Here is a 20,973-nt window from a genome sequence, read left to right as displayed (position 1 = left end):
TGTCCTCCTCTTAACATCCCCCCCCCCCCCCCCGTCCTTCCAGCTTTCTCTTCCAGTGATGAGATTGTGTCACAGTACCTGCTGTTTGGTGAAGCTTCTTCTCCAGTTGTACATTTGACACCAAACAGAAGCAGCCTCTTTGCATTTGATGTTGTTCGTTCAACCAAACTCTCTACACCGCTCCAGTATCTACACAAGCACACACTCCTCTGACCCTGTTACACTCCTGTCTCTACACCCGCACACACTCCTCTGACCCTGTTACACTCCTGTCTCTACACCCGCACACAACACTCTTACCCTGTTACACTCCTGTCTCTACACCAGCACACAACACTCTTACCCTGTTACACTCCTGTCTCTACACCAGCACACAACACTCTGACCCTGTTACACTCCTGTCTCTACACCAGCACACACTCCTCTGACCCTGTTACACTCCTCTCTCTACACCAGCACACACTCCTCTGACCCTGTTACACTCCTGTCTCTACACCAGCACACACTCCTCTGACCCTGTTACACTCCTGTCTACACCAGCACACACTCCCCTGACCCTGTTACACTCCTGTCTCTACACCAGCACACACTCCTCCGACCCTGTTACACTCCTGTCTCTACACCAGCACACACTCCTCTGACCCTGTTACACTCCTGTCTCTACACCAGCACACACTCCTCTGACCCTGTTACACTCCTGTCTCTACACCAGCACACACTCCTCTGACCCTGTTACACTCCTGTCTCTACACCCGCACACACTCCTCTGACCCTGTTACACTCCTGTCTCTACACCCGCACACACTCCCCTGACCCTGTTACACTCCTGTCTCTACACCCGCACACACTCCCCTGACCGTTACACTCCTGTCTCTACACCCGCACACACTCCCCTGACCGTTACACTCCTGTCTCTACACCAGCACACACTCCTCTGACCCTGTTACACTCCTGTCTCTACACCAGCACACACTCCCCTGACCCTGTTACACTCCTGTCTCTACACCCGCACACACTCCTCTTACCCTGTTACACTCCTGTCTCTACACCCGCACACACTCCTATGACCCTGTTACACTCCTGTCTCTACACCAGCACACACTCCTCTAACTCTGTTACACTCCTCTCTCTACACCAGCACACACTCCTCTGACCCTGTTACACTCCTGTCTCTACACAAATATGCAATCATAGGACATCAGTTACAGGCACAGAATCATAGGGAAAAAAGACAGAAACAGACAAGCAGTTAAATGTTGCTCACACAGGACATAAGCCTGGATTCAATCAACGTCCCTCCTTAACTTTAACAGACACAGTTTTGTAATTGAATTTTGATGAGTGCCGAACTCGCCAAACTGTATTTCTGAAGAAAATAAAATGACCCATTCTATTTAGAGTTAAGGCTAAGGGCAAACTGTTTGGATCCAGGCCATGGAGTTGTCAGGGATTCAGACAGAAGTGTTCCGGTACAGTGTAAAAAGCAAAGCTCCACATCCACCGAGACAGGCAGATGTACGTCTTCCTTTCCCCCCACGGAGTGAACTTTTAACCCGCCCTCTTGACGACGGCGCTCCCCGAGAAGGGGACAGCTGGCTGCTGTTGGCTCACAGGAAGCCGTCCCTCGGGAAGGCCGTGCGAACGTCACGCACTGTAACCGTAGTGAAGTGTTTTGCCAGGAGAGCGCTGGATGAGGTCAGCGGTAGTGGTAGCGTTAAGTCACCCCGTGACAGCTGAGGTGTTGAGAGGCCCTAACGATCCCTCCCTCCGCGTTTGCCGTAATCTTCCCTTCGATGTGCGTGGACCGTGGCGTCAGACGGGCCCCGCGGCCGGAGCCTCTGCGCGCAGCGCCGCCCGTTTCCCAGGAAACGCCCTCCGTGTCTCTGAGCTCTGTCGTATCTGCAGTTTCGAGAAGCGCGGCCTTGAAAATGAGTGAATGGTGAACGACGAGCCCTACGTCTGAAGTTCTCAACTGCTGACGTCCGATGTGCGTTAACTCTCACAACATAATAGGCCTCTGACTTTCAGAGAGAACAGAATTCAAAGTGCAAACCTACAACTGCCATTGGGGAAGTTAGTGAAAAAGTCTGGCGTGTGTGAGAGAGAGAGTGTGTGTGTGTGTGTGTGTGAGGGAGGGAGAGCGTGTGTGTGTGTGTGAGAGAGAGTGTGTGTGTGTGTGTGTGAGGGAGGGATAGCGTGTGTGTGTGTGTGTGTGCAGGTGTGTCTGTGTTTTCCGTTTCTGTTACTGCATGTCTGTGTGGGTAGAGTAAAGCTGGACAGTGAGGCCCTTATGACTGAAAGCAAACACATTAAAGAGCCTGGTTGTACTGTCCGGAGCCTTTCCAGAAATAGCAGTGCAGTGTTCATAAAATCCCCGCGGGGGAAGCTGGATGATCCTGCGTCTTTTCAACATCACCTCACCACATCCTCTATCTGTGCTGATCGGCGATTTCCCCTTGTTCTGCAAGGAATGATTGCATGCGTACGAGGGCAGTTTTGGCTTGACTTATTGCAACAGCATTCATGACATCACACCTTGCTTGACTCACGGTTTACTCTGAGGTTAAGCCTGCTCCTGATGACTTATAGCCTCTGTGGGTGTCCGGAGGTGCCTGATGCCGCTCGTGGTTGGACCTCACGCGCTGCCCGTGTGTTCGCAGGCTGGAGGGAGATCGACGGGCGCGAGCCGCGGCAGAAGGGCCAGAAGGAGGCGCTGGACCAGCTGCTGGAGCAGATCAAAGACACCCACCGGCACTGCGTGTGCCACGGTACGAGGCTCTCCCGAGAGGCTCTCTCACAGTCACCATCTCAGCCACGGCCCTGTTCCCCCTTCTGCACTTCCAGTAGCAGTGGCCACTCACGGCACGTCACCTGGGCACCAAACATCATTCACCTTTCAGTCAAATACCTGAAGACCAGGCTGTCCCCTCCCCAGCACCGGCTTGTAGAAAGGCTCGGCCCTTACACGGGGACAATGAAGGCTGTGCTAAGTAGTGTTTTTTTAAGTAGCGGCGGTTGCGAGACCAAAACCGGCCGTTTGTCTCTCCGAGCCGCCGCGGCTGGCCGTTATTGTTGTCCGGCATCGCGGGAGAGTCGCGTCCCAACAGAGCCGCAGTGTTGCGGCGCGGGAGCCGGCGCATAATGGCGGGCTTTCAGCCCGGAGCGCGCCCAGAGCGCCGGTTCACATACGGTAGCCCTGTCTGTCTGCGCGGGGTCATGTTTGTTGTTCTTGTAGAAACTGAGCCTTTGCTTTAGTTTCAGGGGATTAAATTGACAGTGACTCGTGGAACAGCCCCGTAAGGACTCCAGTGCTCCTGTCTACACCCCCACACCCCCACACGCACACACACACCGCACCCCCCTCCTTCTCAAAACACTATTAATTAAACTGTGAAAGGGGCCTTCACCAACACGGTGACCCCAGCGGCGGGCCAACCTGTCTGTCTTGCTCAACCTGGGGAGTGGGAGGGCGAACGCCAGAGTTTTGGAACGGGGGGAGGTGGGGGGGAGGAGAAACACGAGGAGAATTTTCTTGTTATTTCACCTCAATGCCTCAAGAGAAGTCAATTAGTTCATTCTCTGCAGCGGGGGATTTATTGACTTTAGCGACGTACACCAGGGAGCGAGGCGAGATTTTGGCTTCGGGGCTTCTTGGGCCCAGCGGCTCCTAAATGAATTGCGAAGCACATTATCCTGCCTCTTCCACTACGCCATCAGCACCCCCTCCTCAGGCCCGGCCCGAAAATAAACAAACCCCCCTCAGGCGACGACTTGGCCTCCCTGTCAGCCCGAGTCCCCGGTGCTCCCCTGCCTCTTCAGGCCTCTGACACGCCACGCTCTGACACCTACGCGCACCGCCCGGGCGGGTAAACACACGGACGCGCTCGCCCCCGGCCCCAGACATGCCCGCACCGCGCCGCCCCGGCGCAGCTGCAGTAATGAGCGGCCGACTGAAGCACAAGACAGCACTGTTCCCTGATAAGCGGAGAAGCGCGGACGGCGGCCGGCTTCTAGGCGGGGAGAGAAAGCGAGCGCAGCTCTCTCTATTTTTGATTTCAAGCTGCCAGCTCTGGTGAAATCCCATCACGCTCAACGTGATCGGAGGGAGAAGTAACCCAGCGGCCTAGCGCGAGCTGAGCGGTAGCGCAAGCTGTGAGGAGTTGTGTTCGGTGTAGTCTTTAGTAGTCCTGTAGGCCTCTGAATGCTTGTGTTTGTTTACAGTTTACTGGGTTGCGGGTTAATTGAAACTGACTAAATGAGGCGACTGTTTCTCCAAACGGGTTTTACACTGAATCAGTTAAATTCATTCACCCTCATATGCATGCTCTGATTCTCCTCAAGGTAAGCTTGAACAGAACGTTTGATTTAGTAGGTGAATGAGTTGCAATGTTATTAATGATTTTTTTTTGTTTATCCTCTATCGTTGTTCAGGTTAACATTAAAACTTCGTCGTGTAACCTGTTTACGTTTCCGTTACAGAGCAGTGCAAAGCACCGGCGCACGCGAGGAAGCACTCCGTTTCCAAAAGCCTGCGCCACCTCTTTCAGCCCACCAGCAAATTTGTGAAAAGCTTGAAGAGGTACACGTCTGCGCACGCGTTTCTTTGCTTCTTCTGTTCTGTTCTTTCTTTGGGGTCACCGTAGAGTTGATACACGACGGCTTTTCTCAGAGTATATGCTTAAGAAGCTAAGAACTGATTATCGCTCCTCACGTTGGGAACATGTTGGAACAATGGGCACAAGGTGACATGGATCTCTCCCAGAGCCTGAGGGTGGCTCTCACACGGCCCCGCCGATCGGTCCAGCCTGCCCACGGGCCCACAGCGGATCCATTACATTACATTACAGGCATTTAGCAGACGCTCTTATCCAGAGCGACTTACACAACTTTTACATAGAATTTTACATTGTATCTATTTATACAGCTGGATATATACTGAAGCAATTCCGGTTAAGTACCTTGCTCAAGGGTACAACGGCGGTGTCCTTACCCGGGAATCGAACCTTCGACCTTTCGGTTACGAGCCCAGTTCCTTACCCACTGTGCTACGCTGCCGCCCGATCCCTCCCGCTGAGTCAGCCGTGCTCTCTGCTGGCTGTGGTTTTCCATCTCACCTTTTATAGCCCAACCACAGGGTGTTTTACAGCGCATGCTTTAAAATGTCATTAAGATCACTCACCCCAAAAAGCAGAACCTCCTGCCCTTTAAGCATGCACTCCTGCCTCTTCCCTATCATCTCCACAGCCTCAGTGATCTAAACCCATGGTGGATACCTGTAGGTGCTCTTGAAGCTGTGTTCTATTGTATGGGTAACAAAATATGTTTAAAGAACAAAAATTGCCAAGACTGCATGTTAAACATCCATCCATCCATTCTCTAACCGCTTAGTCCAAGTCAGGGTCGCGGTGGCAAACAAAACACTCTAAACACATATTAAACAAAACACTCTAAAATGTTTTGTATGATATAAAGGAATGTCCAAGCTGATATTAGATCATTCTGTCTTCTGCTTACCACAGAATCCAGCTTTTTTCCTGTCAATTGATCAAGTTCCGTATCTGTGTTTTTTCCCTGAAGGGGCCTGTACTTGACCTCGATATTCTACAGAGACGACAACGTACTGGTCACTCCCGAGGACCAGATTCCCATTGTGGAGATTGAGGATTCCTACTCCAGCTCTCTGATGCAGGATTTCCTGTGGTTTACTAAGGTACAGTGCAATGGGACAGTCCTGCCACCACTGCAACCTTCTGTCATGACTACAACCTCCAGACTTAAGACTTAATACGATTTATACAGCATACTTTATTACCTTGATATTCAATTCAGTCTTCAGCGTGGCTGTCTTAATGTGGATTCAAAGATGATTTGTAAAATCAGAATTAGTTTGACCCCTGCTAGACACAGTTTGCTAGTTAGCATTAGTGGTAAAAAATATGAATGGTCCTTTGTTCTTTTAATTGTCATTCATTACTGCTGCTGTTTAAGTCATTCAGGAGCATTAGTATTCACAAGAGTCTCCAGTGTGATAACACAGCTAGGTCCCTGCCCTGGGCCGCTAGTGCTAATGTGAGGAAGGGTCAAGAGTCTCCAGTGTGAGTTGGGCTTGAGATTGAGATCTCCTGATGAGCGGGGGGCTAACGTACGGGACATCCTAACGGAACAGCGGGGTCTGTGTGCCCTCCCCAGGTGTCCTACTTGTGGGAGGAGATCTCCTGGCTGCAGCAGTGTCTGAGCCCCTCCCAGTCCTCCTGCTCCTGCGCCCTGCAGACGCGGCTCAAGACGCTGCAGGCCGTGTCCCTGCTTCAGGTAGCACCGCCCCCCTCCCCCCCCCGGCCCAGCAGAGAAACCCTGGGTTCGGCGTAGCGCTCTCAGCTAACCCGATCGCACGGGATATCATGTCATTCATCGGTTCGCGGCGACAATTTTTCTTGTGAAAAATTGCACCCGCGCGGTAGTAACAGAATGAACGAGGTGCGATGCGTCTCTGTTTCAGTTGACACAGTTGGACGTCCTAATGGAACGACTCGAGTTAAATATAGTAAGATATCACATAAACAGTTTGCTCTCGAGAGGACAGAAAAAGCACTGAAATGTTAGTCAGCAAAAAATAGGAAAATTTTCCCTCGGTTGCTTGGTGACAGCCAAAGATGAGCTTTAGCAGCAAATCTATATCGTCTATTCTGGTAGATCAAGGAATTGGGCTAACTTGAGAGGAAGCTAAGCTGTAACAGATGTATGCAATTCACAGTATTATCAGGTATTAAGAGCTGAAGCAGGGGAAACCTGGCACAGGATCTGGCGGTGAGCAGGGATCTCTTACTCTGATCTGGGCTAAAGTTTCCTTGCGTGGGTTCAGTCGGAGCGGATGGATGATCTTGATGGCCTTCAGGCCCAGTAGCTTGCCATCCAAAAAAATAATAATTTACTGCCAGATCATTCCCAACTTTGTGGGTCCAGAATGAGTCCTCAGCTATGTGTCTGGCTGTGTTTCTCTGGCAGGGCATGCTGGGAACACAGGACCTGGGACGGGTGTACTTTGAGCCAATCAAAGACAAGCACGGAAACGTGCTGCTGGTGACCCTGCGGGACATGAGCTCCAGCCCCAGCCTGGACGGGGTGCGCTGGACCCCGCTGTGCAAGCTGCAGCTCCAGCGCAAGTCCATCTCCTCCCCCGAGGAGCCCACGGCCCTGGACATGCTCCTCATCACTCTGCATGTGAGCCTCGGCCGTCAGCATTGTAACACTCATCAGTGTAACAGTCACACTGCATGTGAGCCTCGGCCGTCAGCATTGTAACACTCATCAGTGTAACAGTCACACTGCATGTGAGCCTCATCCATCAGCACTGTAACACTGCATCGTAACAGTTCACACTGCATTACTCAGTGTAACATTATTCTAACACACTCTCAATGCTGTAACTCATCACTGTTAAATTTAGTGCCTGAATACTCAAACACTCTTTCATTCAACACCGTAGAACGCAGCAGTAAAATACACATTGTTACAACAGGCATAGCTGCTTTCTGTCCACACGCTGGAAATATGTTGTTCTTTCCATCTGAGGCACTGCAAGCAGCACCAGGCGAGACTGGAAACAGCTCACCGAATCATTTACTCTTGTCTCCCTCCCTGACCCCTGTGTGTATTGATTTAGTTTTCATACTGACAAGTTGTCTTTTTTTTCTCAGCAATAAAACATTCGATCCTGTCTGTTTCCTGCTTAACTACTCCAGAATTTGCATGGCCTTGGTTGCCACGATCCAATCCCTTTACAGTACATGATACCGTAGTGCACATGGTGAGAACATTCACACAGGAAATGAACGTTCATTGCTGGTGAATTTTCTGGGAGACAGAACAGGACAAAAATGCGAAGTGACTCAAACTCTGTGTCCTTGGTGGTACATTGTGTTCTTCTGCGGTTCTCCTTGACAGAGGCAAAATAACCAAGAGAATTTGCGGTCTTTCTTCAAATTTCATGAAATAGATTAAATCTCTGAAAGTGTACTCTTGAGCAGAGCTGTGCTTGGCTTTGTTCTAAAAAATGCAAATGAAAAAAAGAGAATTTCATCTCCATAGTAATAGGCCACATTGGAAAGGAGTCCTAAAATAACTTTAGTGAGCAACTTTTGGGATATAATCCATTCATACAGTTATCCATGTTGCTTCGGTTTCTTATTTTCCACATCAGTGAGAAGCACTACATGACACTATTTGTGTGCATTATAAGGGGGTTTATATAACAGCAGTGCAATTATACATTCTTGTTATCTTTGTTTCCAGAATCATGTCTCCAGAAACGTTTGGTATTACATCAGGGATGTCAAATACCTTTTCCTTGTGTGGTTTAGCCAGATTGGGAAATTATAGAGCTTTCTTGATTGGATAATATATGAAGACAAATTGGTTTCCATTTAATTAGGAAGAAGTCCTGCATAAGTTTTTCTGGTCCAAATGTTTTGGATGGAGCTCATCATAATGATTGTGGAAAACAACAGGAATGTGAATGAACAGAATCTGAATCCTCGGTCACTGGATATGCGTGATTCCTTAATCTGGACGTAATGGTAAATTGGTCAGCCACACATCTTCAATTTATCTCGGTGGGTTTCTGAAATGTAATTCTCATTCACTTCCTGGTTTCAGATAGGCAGACAGTACACAGTAACTTGAGAGGACTGACCGAGATTCATTTCATTAAACTCTTGCAGAAAAACAGCTCCTGGGCATAGTTGCAATTATATTCATTCAATATTGTTCTTTAGGATTTCCTGAATAATGATTATTGGCCTGTGGTTTTTTTAAATGACACACAGACCAAACATTAACCATAATATTTTTATAATTTAGTTGTTTAGTTTAGTCAGTTCTATGTTTTAAAAATCCCAGCCAAGATAAAGATGTCCAACGGGAATGAATTCTGGGCTTCTCTTGCTGCCTGAGCTGATTTAAACATTTATATACCGTAGATGCCCTGGAGATATTTTATATGTTAGACCTTTAACAGATTTAAATAAATAGAATTCAGCAGTTTCCTTTATTGGATTCTCTGGTGCAACTTCACTTCACAGCATTTTTTGTTCAAAGGCCATGCTTACTGCTATGCTAACCAGTCTGCCCCATAACCTGCAATCTATTATTTATCCAACTGCTCCTTGGAATGGAAAACTACTTCTTTCATCTCACGTTGCCCCATTTCACCAATCCCTGTCTTTCTTTTCTAGCTCACCACTCACTGAATGGCCTGGCTACTAAGTGAAATGCAATGTTTTATTCAAATAAAAATAGCACATAAAAATGTAATAATCCATTCAGCACTTTGTGTTTGATTGGTATATGTTCCATTTGGCGGTACATTTATGGAACATGCTCCACCCCACCCCATATTTTTCATACCTGAGCATTTTTAAATGAACTGCATAGTTGGCATAATATATGCATTAACTGGCAGATATGAGATGCATTATAACTATCCTTTGTATGAATACGTTATCCTGTAAGAGTGCACAGACGGATCTATATGTTGATGAGTGTAATGTGTTCTCTGCAGGAGAAGCTGGCCTACCATCGGCGCAGCAGGAAGCAGCTCTCCCCAGGCCTGTACCTGGGCTACCTGAAGCTCTGCAGCTCCGTGGACCAGATCAGGGTGCTGGTGCCGCAGAAGCTGCCCAACGTGCTGTGCCACGTCAAAGTCCGAGACAACAGCAATGTCTCCAGGTACGGGTGGCTCTCTGGGGCGGGGTCGTCTGAGGGAATGTGGCAGGCCTGCACCGTGGTTTAAGGATCCGCTGTGCCTGAATGTGTGGACTGGAAGTGTAGCATTATAGCTTTGCACTAAGTCCACGTGTTTATGCCTGCGTGTATTGCGTTTGCGCACGTCAGAGAGGAGTGGCAGTGGCTGCAGGCCCTCAGCTGTCTGGAGGAGTCGCTGGAGATGGATCAGGACGTCCAGAGTGCTCCACACCGCCTCCTGCAGGACCTACGCAGCGCCTGCAAGGAGCTCATTGCCCACATCAACATCCCTGTCAGCCAGGTCAGTCACAGGGGTCTACATCCTTACCCATACTGAGCCACCCTCAGGTGTCAACAGCTTGGTGCAGTACATATCCAGGTACCTGCATGCGCTCCACGGCATGTGTGGGCTGAAACTGTTTCTATGCTGACTGGGCTCTTAGTCTTTCTCTGACTCTTTCCTCCTGCGTCCCTCTCAAAGGCACAGGACTTCCGCATCTACAGCCAGGAGGTGCTGGAGTTTGGCGAGAAGGTTTCCTTCCTGCTCCTGTTGCCTCCCTCGGACGACGTGTGCACCGCCCCTGGGCAGAACAACCCCTATTCCCCCCGGTCCGGCTTCCTCACGCTGCCGCTGCAGGTCTTTGAGCTGGGTGAGCACGCAGCGCCAAAGCCTTCTCCCCTGCATTTCTTCAGCATAGCCGCATTCACTGTGGAATGACCACACAGAAACATGGTCTGTACGAACGAGAAAGATTAATATAGTTCAGGCTGCCTTTAAAATTACTTCTCAGAAGTGTAAAAACCTCAAATAAAAATTAATAACTGCTGTTTATGGTCTTTGGGACGGAGTGACTTGGAGAGTAATTTTGTCCCCGAATGATTTCTAGTCTTTAAGTCTTGTCCTGATGGCTCTGTTGCGTCTGGTCTGCAGTTCACTTTGATGCGTACTGCCAGAGTTTCATTGGCCAGTACTGCCGCGTGTCGGCCCTGCTGGAGCTGGAGTCCCTCATGTCCCAGCAGAACTTGAGAGAGGCTTTCTCCGAGTCTGAACTACTGGGGGCCAAGCAGAAGCACCAGCAGGTCCAGGAGCACATACAGGTGAGGACCCGCATTGTTTGAAACTTCCAGACCTGAAGCATACTAACTTACAATCAATGTATGTGGGGTTGTTCAAGCACTTCAGTTAGAGGTGAATATGGCATCTGTTTCCAGCAAATGGAGGAGGTGTGGAGGGAAGCGCGGTGGATCATGGATGCCCTGCAGTACGCCCGCTACAAGCAGCCCTCTGGAGGCATCTCCGTCGGCTGGATCATCGACTTCTCCAGGGACGTGGTTCCAGAAAAGCCGCCCTCCACCTCCTCCCAGCTCGACTACCTCCCCTCCCCTATGCCCTCGCCGGAGACCAGCCGCAAGCACAACTCAGGTGAGCCCCGTCACCTGTTCCTGGACGTGACTACTCATGACAGCACGGATAATCCAGACAGATTAGCATGGGGATGTTTATGCCTTGCAGGGCATGGCACTGGACTTGTGCATTGAATGTTTTACAGAGCTTCTCCCTTACGTTCTGTTTGATCGTATCGTACAGTGGAAGGTTAACTGCTGTTACTTTTTTTCTAGATTTCCATGGACTCTCTGATGAAGAGGGCTCCTCCGAGGTCTTCCTCACCACAGACAGCGACTACGACTCCAGCCGTGCCCAGAGCCCCCGTGAGCTGGACCTGCTGCCCTCCTCGCCGTGTTCCTCGACGGCTGAGCCGGGCGGCTTCCTCCGCGAGAGCGTGGGCGGGGTCGGGGGCGGGGTCGGGATGGGCACCCTCAGGGACTCCACCCCGGACGTGCTGCAGGCCTCGGAGCTGTCGCCGGGCGAGCCGGGCGAACGGCGGCGCGCGACCGAGCTCTTCGACAGCGACTTCATCCTGCCCAGCAGGCAGATCGAGCTGCTGCGCATCACGGAGAAGAGGCAGGCCTTCTGCGTGCGCACCAGCAGCCTGGAGTTCCCCTCCGCCCAGCCCTCTGCCTCCCCCGCCTCCTCCCCGCACCGCCGCTGGCACCGGCCCTCCTCCGTGGACCGCTGCTGCCCGGCCGAGCGCTGCCACCAGCCGCCGCCCGCCCGCACCCTCTCGGAGGACAGCGGCTCTCAGCGCTTCTCGGAGCCGCAGCACAGCGCCCACAGGAGGGGCTGGCACGTCACTCTAAGGGTGTACCCGCAGTACCGCACGGGCCTGCCCAAGGAGACCAGCGTCAAGGTCTGTGCCCACACCTTCCCAGTGGTTTTAATGCACATACTCGTGTCCATCCCAATGACCTGCCTGTAAAGGAACTTAGGGCTTTCCTACTTACTACCAATGACCTCATTCACTTATTACATTTAGGATTTATGCGTTAGCTTCTGATTCTACTGACTGATACTCAGTTGAGGTTTGAGTGTGAGTTTACATGGGTGACTGCATTTGGCAAACCAACTGGTTATGATATTTGTTTAGAGCAGAAGTGACCAACCCTTGTCGAAAAGTGGGTGCAGGTTTTGTTGTAGCCCAGCACTGACACCTGATTAATAAACTAATCATGTTCTTTCATTGAGACCTTGATAAGTAAGATCAGGTCAGACGTGGAGGACAGCTATTGCTGGTATTTCTTGAACCGTACACTCAGAAAAAAGAGAGAAAAGAGACTTTATGGCATTAAAGATTGTGCTGTAGATAAGGATGCAATCAATACAATATTTAATGCCATACAGTCTCGTTTCTCTCTTTTTTCTGAGTGTGCAGTTCAAGAAGTACCAGCTATTGTTGGCCTTCATGTTTGCCGAACCAGTACTTTGTGATCACATACTGTGCACAAGGCTTTTTTTCCCTCCTTTTTTCAAGTAAAATCAGGTGTCGTAGTAAAACAGAAACCTGCTCCCACACTGGCCCTTTGTCGGATAAGCTTGGACACCCCTGGTTTAGAGCGAAACCCTCTCGCTGACCTTTGCCCTCTCCTCCCCCTCAGCTGCGTGTAACACAGCGCACCTCGGCGCGGGAGATGGTCCGCCTGGTCGTGCAGGAGATGAACGAGGTGTCCCAGAGGCTGCTGGGAAGCCCCGAGCAGTTTGTGTACCGGGAGGACCAGCTGGAGCACTTCGGCCTGGTGCTGGTGCTGGAGGACAAGGAGAAGTGGCTCCAGGACGACTTCCGGCCCCTGGAGCTGCAGAACCCCTGGCTGAGGGGCAGGCTGTGCGTGCGGGTCAAGGAGTACTCCCCCCTGGCTCTGCAGTTCAGCCGGGCCACCACCGTGTGAGGAGCACCGGGGCAGTCCTCCGCCTTCCCACCATCCCCCCTGCTCTGGCCGTCGCACTTCCTGCAGATAAGGAGCCTCTCCTCCCTGGAGGAGCGAGCTCTGGTCTCAGAGGCACACAGAAGGGCCAGAGGGAACCCAGGCATGTCCTTGGCCTCTCTCTGTGACAGATTCTCTTGAATCCTTTCACATGTATCACACAGACCAGCACTGTTGCTGCCAAGCATCGTTTGCTTTGTATCTGTTGTTCCACGCACGCTGCAGTGAGATATCCTGTTAAGCTCCTCCTCCTCGTATGCTTCCTTTCGCTTTCTCATCTGGACACCAAATGGAGAAACAAAAGTTTTCCAAATAAAAGTTGGGACTGTTAAAAAGGATGTGATTTTCCAAGTCATTGCAAAGAAGACTGAAGTAATGCCATGTCGGCATTGACAATAGCATATGACAAACATGTGCGCCGTCAACAACATGTGACACGGCCAACCAGCAGGCACCTACGCAGCACAGCAGAACAGCAAGTACGTGTCTTTTCTCATGAGACCCTTCGTCATGGAGGAGATTTTGGCCGCAGCTGGAGGCTCATCGCCCTGCACATCCCGCAGATCCCTGCAGCTTTTCCCGAGGAGAGCCGTGGGGGCTGGTGTGGCCGTACAGGCTTGTGTCCCCACACCAGTCAGAGCCGTGTTTGCTCACCCTCAGTGCAGGACGCCGCACTGCCTCTGTGATCATTCTTCCGACGAGAGAGCCAGAACCATTTCACACTCACGCGAAACACGTGTGTGATGCAAACAGCGGACGAGCGGGGCTGAGTGCAGAGAGAACACGTGCGGGAGCCTGGCAAAGTCTACTGAACGTCTGAAGCTTTTTAATATGTTGTCCGTTTCGCAAAATTCAAAGGCTTGAAAGTGACAAGACCGGATTCTTGTGTTGAACACATACAAAGAGCAAATAGAACAAAAAAAAAGAGAAGCAATACTCTTCTTCCGTGAATATTTTTTTTTCTCATTTCTTGAGATTTATTAAGGAGCTTGTATTCTTCCAGAACTTTTTTTGATGACTTTGACAATGTACCATGCTGTACTGATCGTCAGTCTAGAACCGTGCTGTGCTTTGTGTCTTATGGACCAGTGGTATTCAAGTTGCACCAGTTCGGAGTGATTGTTACTTATGTTTTGTTATTCTATCTGTATGTACTTCCATCAGTGGTCCGATGAAGTGAAAAGCCAAAGTCAGTCTCTCCTCACAGAGATGGCTAAGGCCTGAAAACCAGCCCACATTTACAAATATGCTGAGAGAGGCAAGGCAGTTTTGTTTATTCTGACTTCCAAGAGCCTTGTGTTTACTTGTATTGGTCCAATAGGAAATAAGTCTTCTTAACTGCTGTTGTTTTATTTGTAATAGAAGAGTCCTGGTTTCTCTGGCACAGTTTTATCATTGTGTTAGAGCTTGGGGATATCTGTTTACTCACTCTTTGCCACAGATTTTACAAGGGCAAACAGCAAGAACATGCACACACAAAATGTACTTTAGAGACCAAGAAGACAACAAAGTAATAAGGGGAAACATAATCTGTCCAAACTTTGTGTACAAAGAATAAGTAATGTTTTCTCTTGGTAACATAACAGCTTCATGGTTATGTACAGTTAATAAACTGGTCCAGTGTGTGTTTCAGGGCTACATGTACAAAAGATAGAGGTCTTTCTGAGGTATTTAACCTTCAGATTCCCTTACCAATTAAAAGGAAAAAAAAGCCCCTTTTAAGGATCAAGTGGCAGAAAAACTGGGGAAAAACTCATGAAGGAAACATAGCGTCATTTTTAAAAGTCTATTTTTATTGAACAATAAATGAATATTATAAAAGAGTTCAGCTGGGCTGATGGTCTCTTTCAGAAATGATGGCAAGTCTTGCAGGAAGTCTCAAAGTTCACACTTATCTCTTTCCTTTAATCAAAAGCAAAAAGTGGGGGGACGGGGGACGGGGGGGGGGGGGTTTACGTTTGATGCACAGATTGTCTTAGAAGTGCTACATTGGATAAACAAATTGTCACATGTTGAACAGGGGTAATGGACTCGCCTGGCAACCAGACATCAGAAATTACACACGAGCAACGTGAATTATTATCAGGGAAGGATGGGATGCGCGGATGTTGAGAGAGAGACCGCACACACCGCTCCTCCCAACGATGTGCCACGGGGTAATTACAGTGATGAGAAGGTGCGCTTCCACCGAATGACAGGAAGGGCATATCCTTAAGGGAAAGCCTTGCACTGGAAAGTTGACAGTCCATAACACTGGAGTGACTTTTATTAGCCGATTGTACACTTTGGGGCTGATGTCATAAATCTGTCACGTCTCTCTAATGATTGGTCACCTTTCTCCGGCCCCAGCATTAAAATGAGCACCTCAGTCTAGACTCTGCCCCCTGGTGGAGAGCAGTGTGCTAGTATGGCACTTGGTTTATTACGTATTGCACAACTATCTGTCAGGTGAATCAACAAACCAAATAGCCCACCCCCCCCCCCACTTAGAAAAATATGGGCTACTGACCTTACTGGCTGCACCTCATTGTAAAAGTGCCATTCATTCACTGTAATTCAATTCTCTCTGTTTCACTGACAGCCATCTGCCCCTTGCACCCTCTCTTCAGCCGCTCCTGTCTTGTGATCTTATGTATGGCATTTGGGTCGGTTTTTTGAGGCTAGTGGGCTAGAAGAGGGAAATACCGCCACTGCGAAGGAGTAGAGCTTTAAAGGCACTATGTTTTTACCCCTGGGGACAGAAAAGGATGCCTGCTTTTCTCTCAAGTGACTGTGTTCAATTCTAAACTCACAAACACACGATTGCATCCATGTGAACACACACGCACGCCTGCACCTTTAAGAGAACTCCTTAACCATTTATCGACAGTAACTTAAGAATTGCCCTGGAATTCTGACACCTCCTAATTTTAACATGAAGACTCGGGGAAGAGCCGTTCTAATTTTAGGCCCCGGCCATGTCTAAATACTTTTTAAAAAAACATTCCAAAAAGTCCATGAATAGTGGCGATTCACACTCATTAAAGAAATTTGGAGCAGGTATTTCACCTCTGTCTCGAAAGGCTCAAATGCCTGCAGCTCACTCCAGGGTCATTAAGTTTTGAGCTTTTTAAAAAAGCAAAACAGGCATTTTATTTGATGAAATTCAGAGATAAGTTAAAACTGTTGGTCCCGGCCCACATGAAAACAAATTCCTGGTGCCTGATTAAAACCAACCTGAACTCAGGAAGCACAGATAATCCAAAACCGAGATCCGATCATCTGATCCACCTGCTCCCAGGAAATGGGCATAACCTGAGCCTCTAGCATTCTTATTTAGGAGGCTTTTCACAAACTCCTGACCTGAGACATGATCCCTGCTGCATTTCCCATTCTAAGCCTGAGAGGCGATCCTCGCTGCTTCCACAGTTCCCCAGGAGATAATCAGAGGGTGGGACCTACGGCCTGCGGCCCGTAGAGACGCCGCAGTTCAAATTAGGTAAGGTACCTGCCTTTCAGTCCCAAACACCCCTACAACATCTGTTTTATTGAAAAAGCTTTTTGTCCATTGAGTTTAATGTAATTACGCTTCAACATGATTGCAGAAAGTCAGACTGAGCCCACAGGACCACTGTTGTTTTGGGTCTATTTGTGGATTTTTTAACTACTGCTGGTTTAAGGCTAGAAGCTACATGACTGGTCTATGATGTCATACAGCATGTATTTATATTGCGCTAGTGATGTCATGATTGCAGGACCTCACTTGGCACTGGTAATTCCTTAAGCCTCATACAAGAGTATGCCAAAAACACTGTGCCCACAGTAAGAAATATGCATTGCGGAAAACCGTACCATATGGTATACTGCAGGGTAGTCAGGGTCCAGCTCTTTTAAAGAACCTCCAACAGAAAACCTCCCTTTCAGCAACCCATTAAGGCTTTTTAATGGGCGGCTGAGGCACAGAAAAAGTCACATCATTAAAAAAAAAGTGTTGGTGGGGGCAATGAGAGGAGGCGCACCTCGAGCTGGCATTAAGAAGCCGACGATAAGGACAGAGAAGCCTGCAGGCGCGCTGAGCGCCACCATCGGCTTCCACTCCTTCTGACCGAGAGGAAGTGCAGACTCGGGGTCGAGGGGATGGCGCCGGGCCAGTGCGCTCCGTTTCATCAAGTCAGCGCTGTCGGCAGAGCCGGGTCAGAGGGCCGGTAATTCTGTCCTCAAAACGCTTCTGAACAAGAGAATGACGTCCAGCAAGAGGGATGTGAGACAGGGAGGAGAAGGGAGGGTGGCCATTTTACAGACAATATGTTCAGCCATATTTGCTGATAGAGCCCACAGGGGCTTTAAAAAAAACGATAATAACATGCATTTTTTGAAACTGATTCAATGACTGTTTAGCATAAACAGGCACATCACAACGCCAATGAATATTTCAGTTACATTGTTTTGACGGAGCAGCAGAGAGTTTGAGGTTCGAGAGAAGTGACATTTATAAATATATATACACTGAAGCTTGTTTATAAAGAAACCATAGGTTTGCTGACAGAAGTTAGGACTCCAGTGTAGCTCACACTGATCACCTGTTTCCCCAAAACTTCGCCCTAACGCTGTCAGTGAAGAAAAAAAAAACATTCAGTCCATAGATTACTGCATCACTCTGCTTTCTCCCTAAGGCCTATAAACCTTTAAAGCACCTATAAAACACTTGGCAAGGGCTTTTTGAAGTTTTTATGAAGATCTGTCTTTATTGTTCCCCAGAGATGAGCCCAGCTCCACTGGCGCCTCTGAGCTTTCTGTAAGTGCCAGTGAATTTGGAGGAAGAAAAGGGGGGAGCAGGGGAGGGCTGAGGGGTGAGGGGGGGGGGGGGGGGGGCTGACGGCTGCGAGGGGAACATGGTATTTGCAGAGGTCCCAAAGAGGGATGAGGAGAGGGTATCGGCAGAAGCGAATGTCTGTGTGTGAGTGTCTGTGCTCTGGGGCGCTCTCTCTCCCTCCCGTCTTTTTACGAGGCCACAGGACAGACCCAATCCGTCCCTGTGTCTGCGAAATGCTGTCTGGGGCTTTTCTCTCAAGGATCCCTCACCACATACAGTATAAGTACATTCCTTGCAGGCCCCGCTCGGCGTCCACGTGACATTAAGAAAATAGAGACAGGAGCCGCGAAAAAAGAGCTTTTAAACTAATAGTAATATTATGTTTGCATACAATACTCATTCGGGTTTTTGTTATTCTTATTACTGTATTTCATAGGAGCTGAAAAAAATGTGTTAATGAAAAATATTGTGATCTCACAAGATGCAATGCATTATACTGTATTGGTCTGCTAACTTCATTAAGGCTACGCCATATGTCTGACCATGTCCAGCCACAAAGAGTATATATAGGATAAATAAATAAATCACTGATTATAGACTGGGCCCCACCTATTATGAATAACAGACAGAGAAAAACATTACAATAAGTCTAGCAAAACGAGACATATATGAAGTTAGCGTTCTGTTCATGTAGCGGAAAATGAATCATGCCAGACCCCCCTCAATGAACTTAATCCCGGCGGCAAAGGACTCTCTCAAAGGAACAGTTGGCAAATGGAAGCGCATTAAAAGTAATTTTCGACATGCAGCACGAAACCTCGGGGTCTATGGAATGCTGTCAGAAAGAGAGAAACTAACATCCCAGAGGTGCAAAAAATAAGTTTTCTTTTAGTGCGCACACCTCATAAACTCACTTGAACAGTCACGTTCCAGAGACCATGAAATTACCTTTGGTATGTTACAACATTTAAACTGCGCAACAAAGTTTAGCTCGAAGCGTAACGCAGACGTCAGTGTTCACCGTGCTCACCTGGCCACCCCAGTTGAAAGTCACTTCTTTCCAAACATGAAGGTAACTATTAAGTTCACGTTGCTATTGAAGCAATTGGATATTCCATATGTTACCGGATAACATCTGTTGCCAGCTTCAAACAAGTATAAAATTAAATTGTTTAAAGTGTCACTTCGTAATTCAGCTAATTATCCCCGTATTTTAGTTTTACGTCGCCATCGGAAAGGAAGCAATTTGACCTCAGGAAACGAAAACTGAAGCAGGTAGGTAAGCCTATAAAAATCTGTTTATACAGTAATTAGGAAATGCGTACACTCTGGGTTGGAACGACTGAAACCGATCCCTCAAAAATATTTTTGTTTTGTTTGTTTTTTTTAAACAAAAACTCTTGCTTAATTTTAAAATGGTGGAGGCGTCAACGGCCAATATTAACCCAGCGTCACCTTAAGCGCCAGTATTATATAGTATACGGTATTCTACTTTTCTGTTGTTCAGCTTGTGTTAAAATAAATTTAACGATGAACAACACGACAGTACAACCCCCCCTTATAAGAAAGTATATAACTTTTCTGAAGATAGCGTTAAAGCGCAGTTGGCTCAGTGCAACTGTAATTATGTGAATGTAATGCTTTAATATGCATAATAAATAATTAATGTAATGTAAAATTGCAATATAAAAGCTGTTAAAATTTTTTGGCATATTAAAATTAAGTTTTTATGATACAAATCATAGAAATGTACCACCTGTTCCAAATGCCTGTCCAACCTAATTATGTCTTGTCTTATTATAACCCATGTATGCCTTTAGTATTGATGTTGTAAATCAAAGTCGGAGGAGCTCTGAAAAAACACAGTATTGCTCATCTTATATTCAGATGGGAGGAGAATATGATGGATTGGTTCAATGTTGGAACTGGCAGCGCTGGCAAGATCTGACAGAAAAGGGAAACAACCACTTTAATTAAAACCTTCCTTTTAGATTTGCCAGGAGGCCTGGTGATTATCTGGAAGTAAAACATTCAAGTGCTACAACAACCGGGGGCTTAACGAAACAAACAGGAGGAATGATTTGGCATATTTTCTCTTACAAAAACTCAAGTTTTACCCATTTCTCCCATAGTTACATTGACAAAAAGGTCCCATTCACTGATAGCCATTTTAAGAGAGTTTAAAAATGCATTGTAATAAGGATGATGATGCCAAGGAAGGGATGGGAATTTGAAATTCACTGGCAGGACACCACTGAGATTGTGGGAGTTCAGGGAGGGTACCGTTTAAAGCTGGGGGAACTTGGCGGGCGAGCTGTCGGACAGTCCAGAGCATCTGAATGAAGCAGCTTGTGTGACAGATCCGGTTTACTGGTACCTCTAACTGGTGTAATCTCAAACCCCCACCCCTTTTGTTTAGGGGTGATGTCATGCCTTTGAAAAGAAGGTTCCTTTTAAGTTTGCGGAGAGTTTTCATCAAGCGGCGTAGGACTGGCATCGCCGGCGCTGGGCTGAATGGAGGCTCCCTGCCGGTCTAGCCCCATTAGGCACGCTCCAACCACAGCATCAAAGCAGCGCTCTCTTTCTCCCCGCGTTGTTGTTGTTTTTTAAATATGATCACTCTGATGGATGGAGTGATGATCTGGGAGTCTCTGGCGCAAGTGGCAGGCTCCTCTATTGTTATGTGCCAGTGTGGTGCTGTGTCCATATCTATAGAAACCAGGGGAGACGCCAAAGGCATGCTTTCATCTCTGAAACCAGCACACACTAGTAATAAGAGGTCAAATCAACTCCCGACATACTCTCTCTCTCCTCTCTCTCTCTCTCTCTCTCGCTCTCTCTCTCTCTCTCTCTCTCTTTTTCTTCCTCTCTCTCGCTCTCTCTCTCACCAGAACACATACACTCACTGTCTTCTTCCTTTACACTCTCATACCCCGTCTGTATGAGACACATGCACAGCACTGTGCAAATGCAGAATTGTGTCTTATTTTATCCCCAAGCGCTCACAAACCGGGAAGGCCAAGGTGCACATTATATTTATTTCGGGCGAGTACGTTATAAAAGGACCACAGTTTTAAAGGTTACCGTGCTGTTTATTTAGCAAACAAATCTTAATTTGCGAGTTC

General features: G+C 48.2%; 1 protein-coding gene and 1 long non-coding RNA gene across 6 annotated transcripts in view; one reads left to right on the top strand and one right to left on the bottom strand.

Moving 5' to 3' along the window:
• Positions 1-14,879, top strand: part of LOC118221053 (ankyrin repeat and fibronectin type-III domain-containing protein 1) — a 180,833-nt gene extending 165,954 nt beyond the window's left edge. For all 5 annotated transcript variants that reach the window (XM_035405663.1, XM_035405662.1, XM_035405661.1 and 2 more), the window contains 12 exons: positions 2,661-2,768; positions 4,480-4,579; positions 5,578-5,710; positions 6,190-6,309; positions 7,003-7,218; positions 9,557-9,723; positions 9,889-10,039; positions 10,220-10,388; positions 10,670-10,836; positions 10,951-11,161; positions 11,359-11,987; positions 12,733-14,879. In XM_035405663.1, the coding sequence (XP_035261554.1) occupies positions 2,661-2,768; positions 4,480-4,579; positions 5,578-5,710; positions 6,190-6,309; positions 7,003-7,218; positions 9,557-9,723; positions 9,889-10,039; positions 10,220-10,388; positions 10,670-10,836; positions 10,951-11,161; positions 11,359-11,987; positions 12,733-13,020 (2,459 nt within the window). In that variant the 3' untranslated portion in view covers positions 13,021-14,879. The remainder of the gene's footprint in view (positions 1-2,660; positions 2,769-4,479; positions 4,580-5,577; positions 5,711-6,189; positions 6,310-7,002; positions 7,219-9,556; positions 9,724-9,888; positions 10,040-10,219; positions 10,389-10,669; positions 10,837-10,950; positions 11,162-11,358; positions 11,988-12,732) is intronic.
• Positions 14,880-14,888: 9 nt separating this feature from the next.
• Positions 14,889-19,292, bottom strand: LOC118221055. Its single transcript, XR_004764052.1, has 3 exons — positions 18,879-19,292; positions 15,566-17,263; positions 14,889-14,958 (listed from the first exon to the last, which is right to left on the bottom strand). It is a non-coding gene; the product is annotated as an uncharacterized LOC118221055 (long non-coding RNA).
• Between the last annotated feature and the right edge of the window lie 1,681 nt (positions 19,293-20,973).

This window comes from Anguilla anguilla, chromosome 2 (assembly GCF_013347855.1).
Source record: "Anguilla anguilla isolate fAngAng1 chromosome 2, fAngAng1.pri, whole genome shotgun sequence".
Lineage (NCBI taxonomy): Eukaryota > Metazoa > Chordata > Actinopteri > Anguilliformes > Anguillidae > Anguilla > Anguilla anguilla.
Note: the sequence above shows the minus strand (reverse complement) of the source record. Positions and strands in the feature narration are given on the sequence as shown.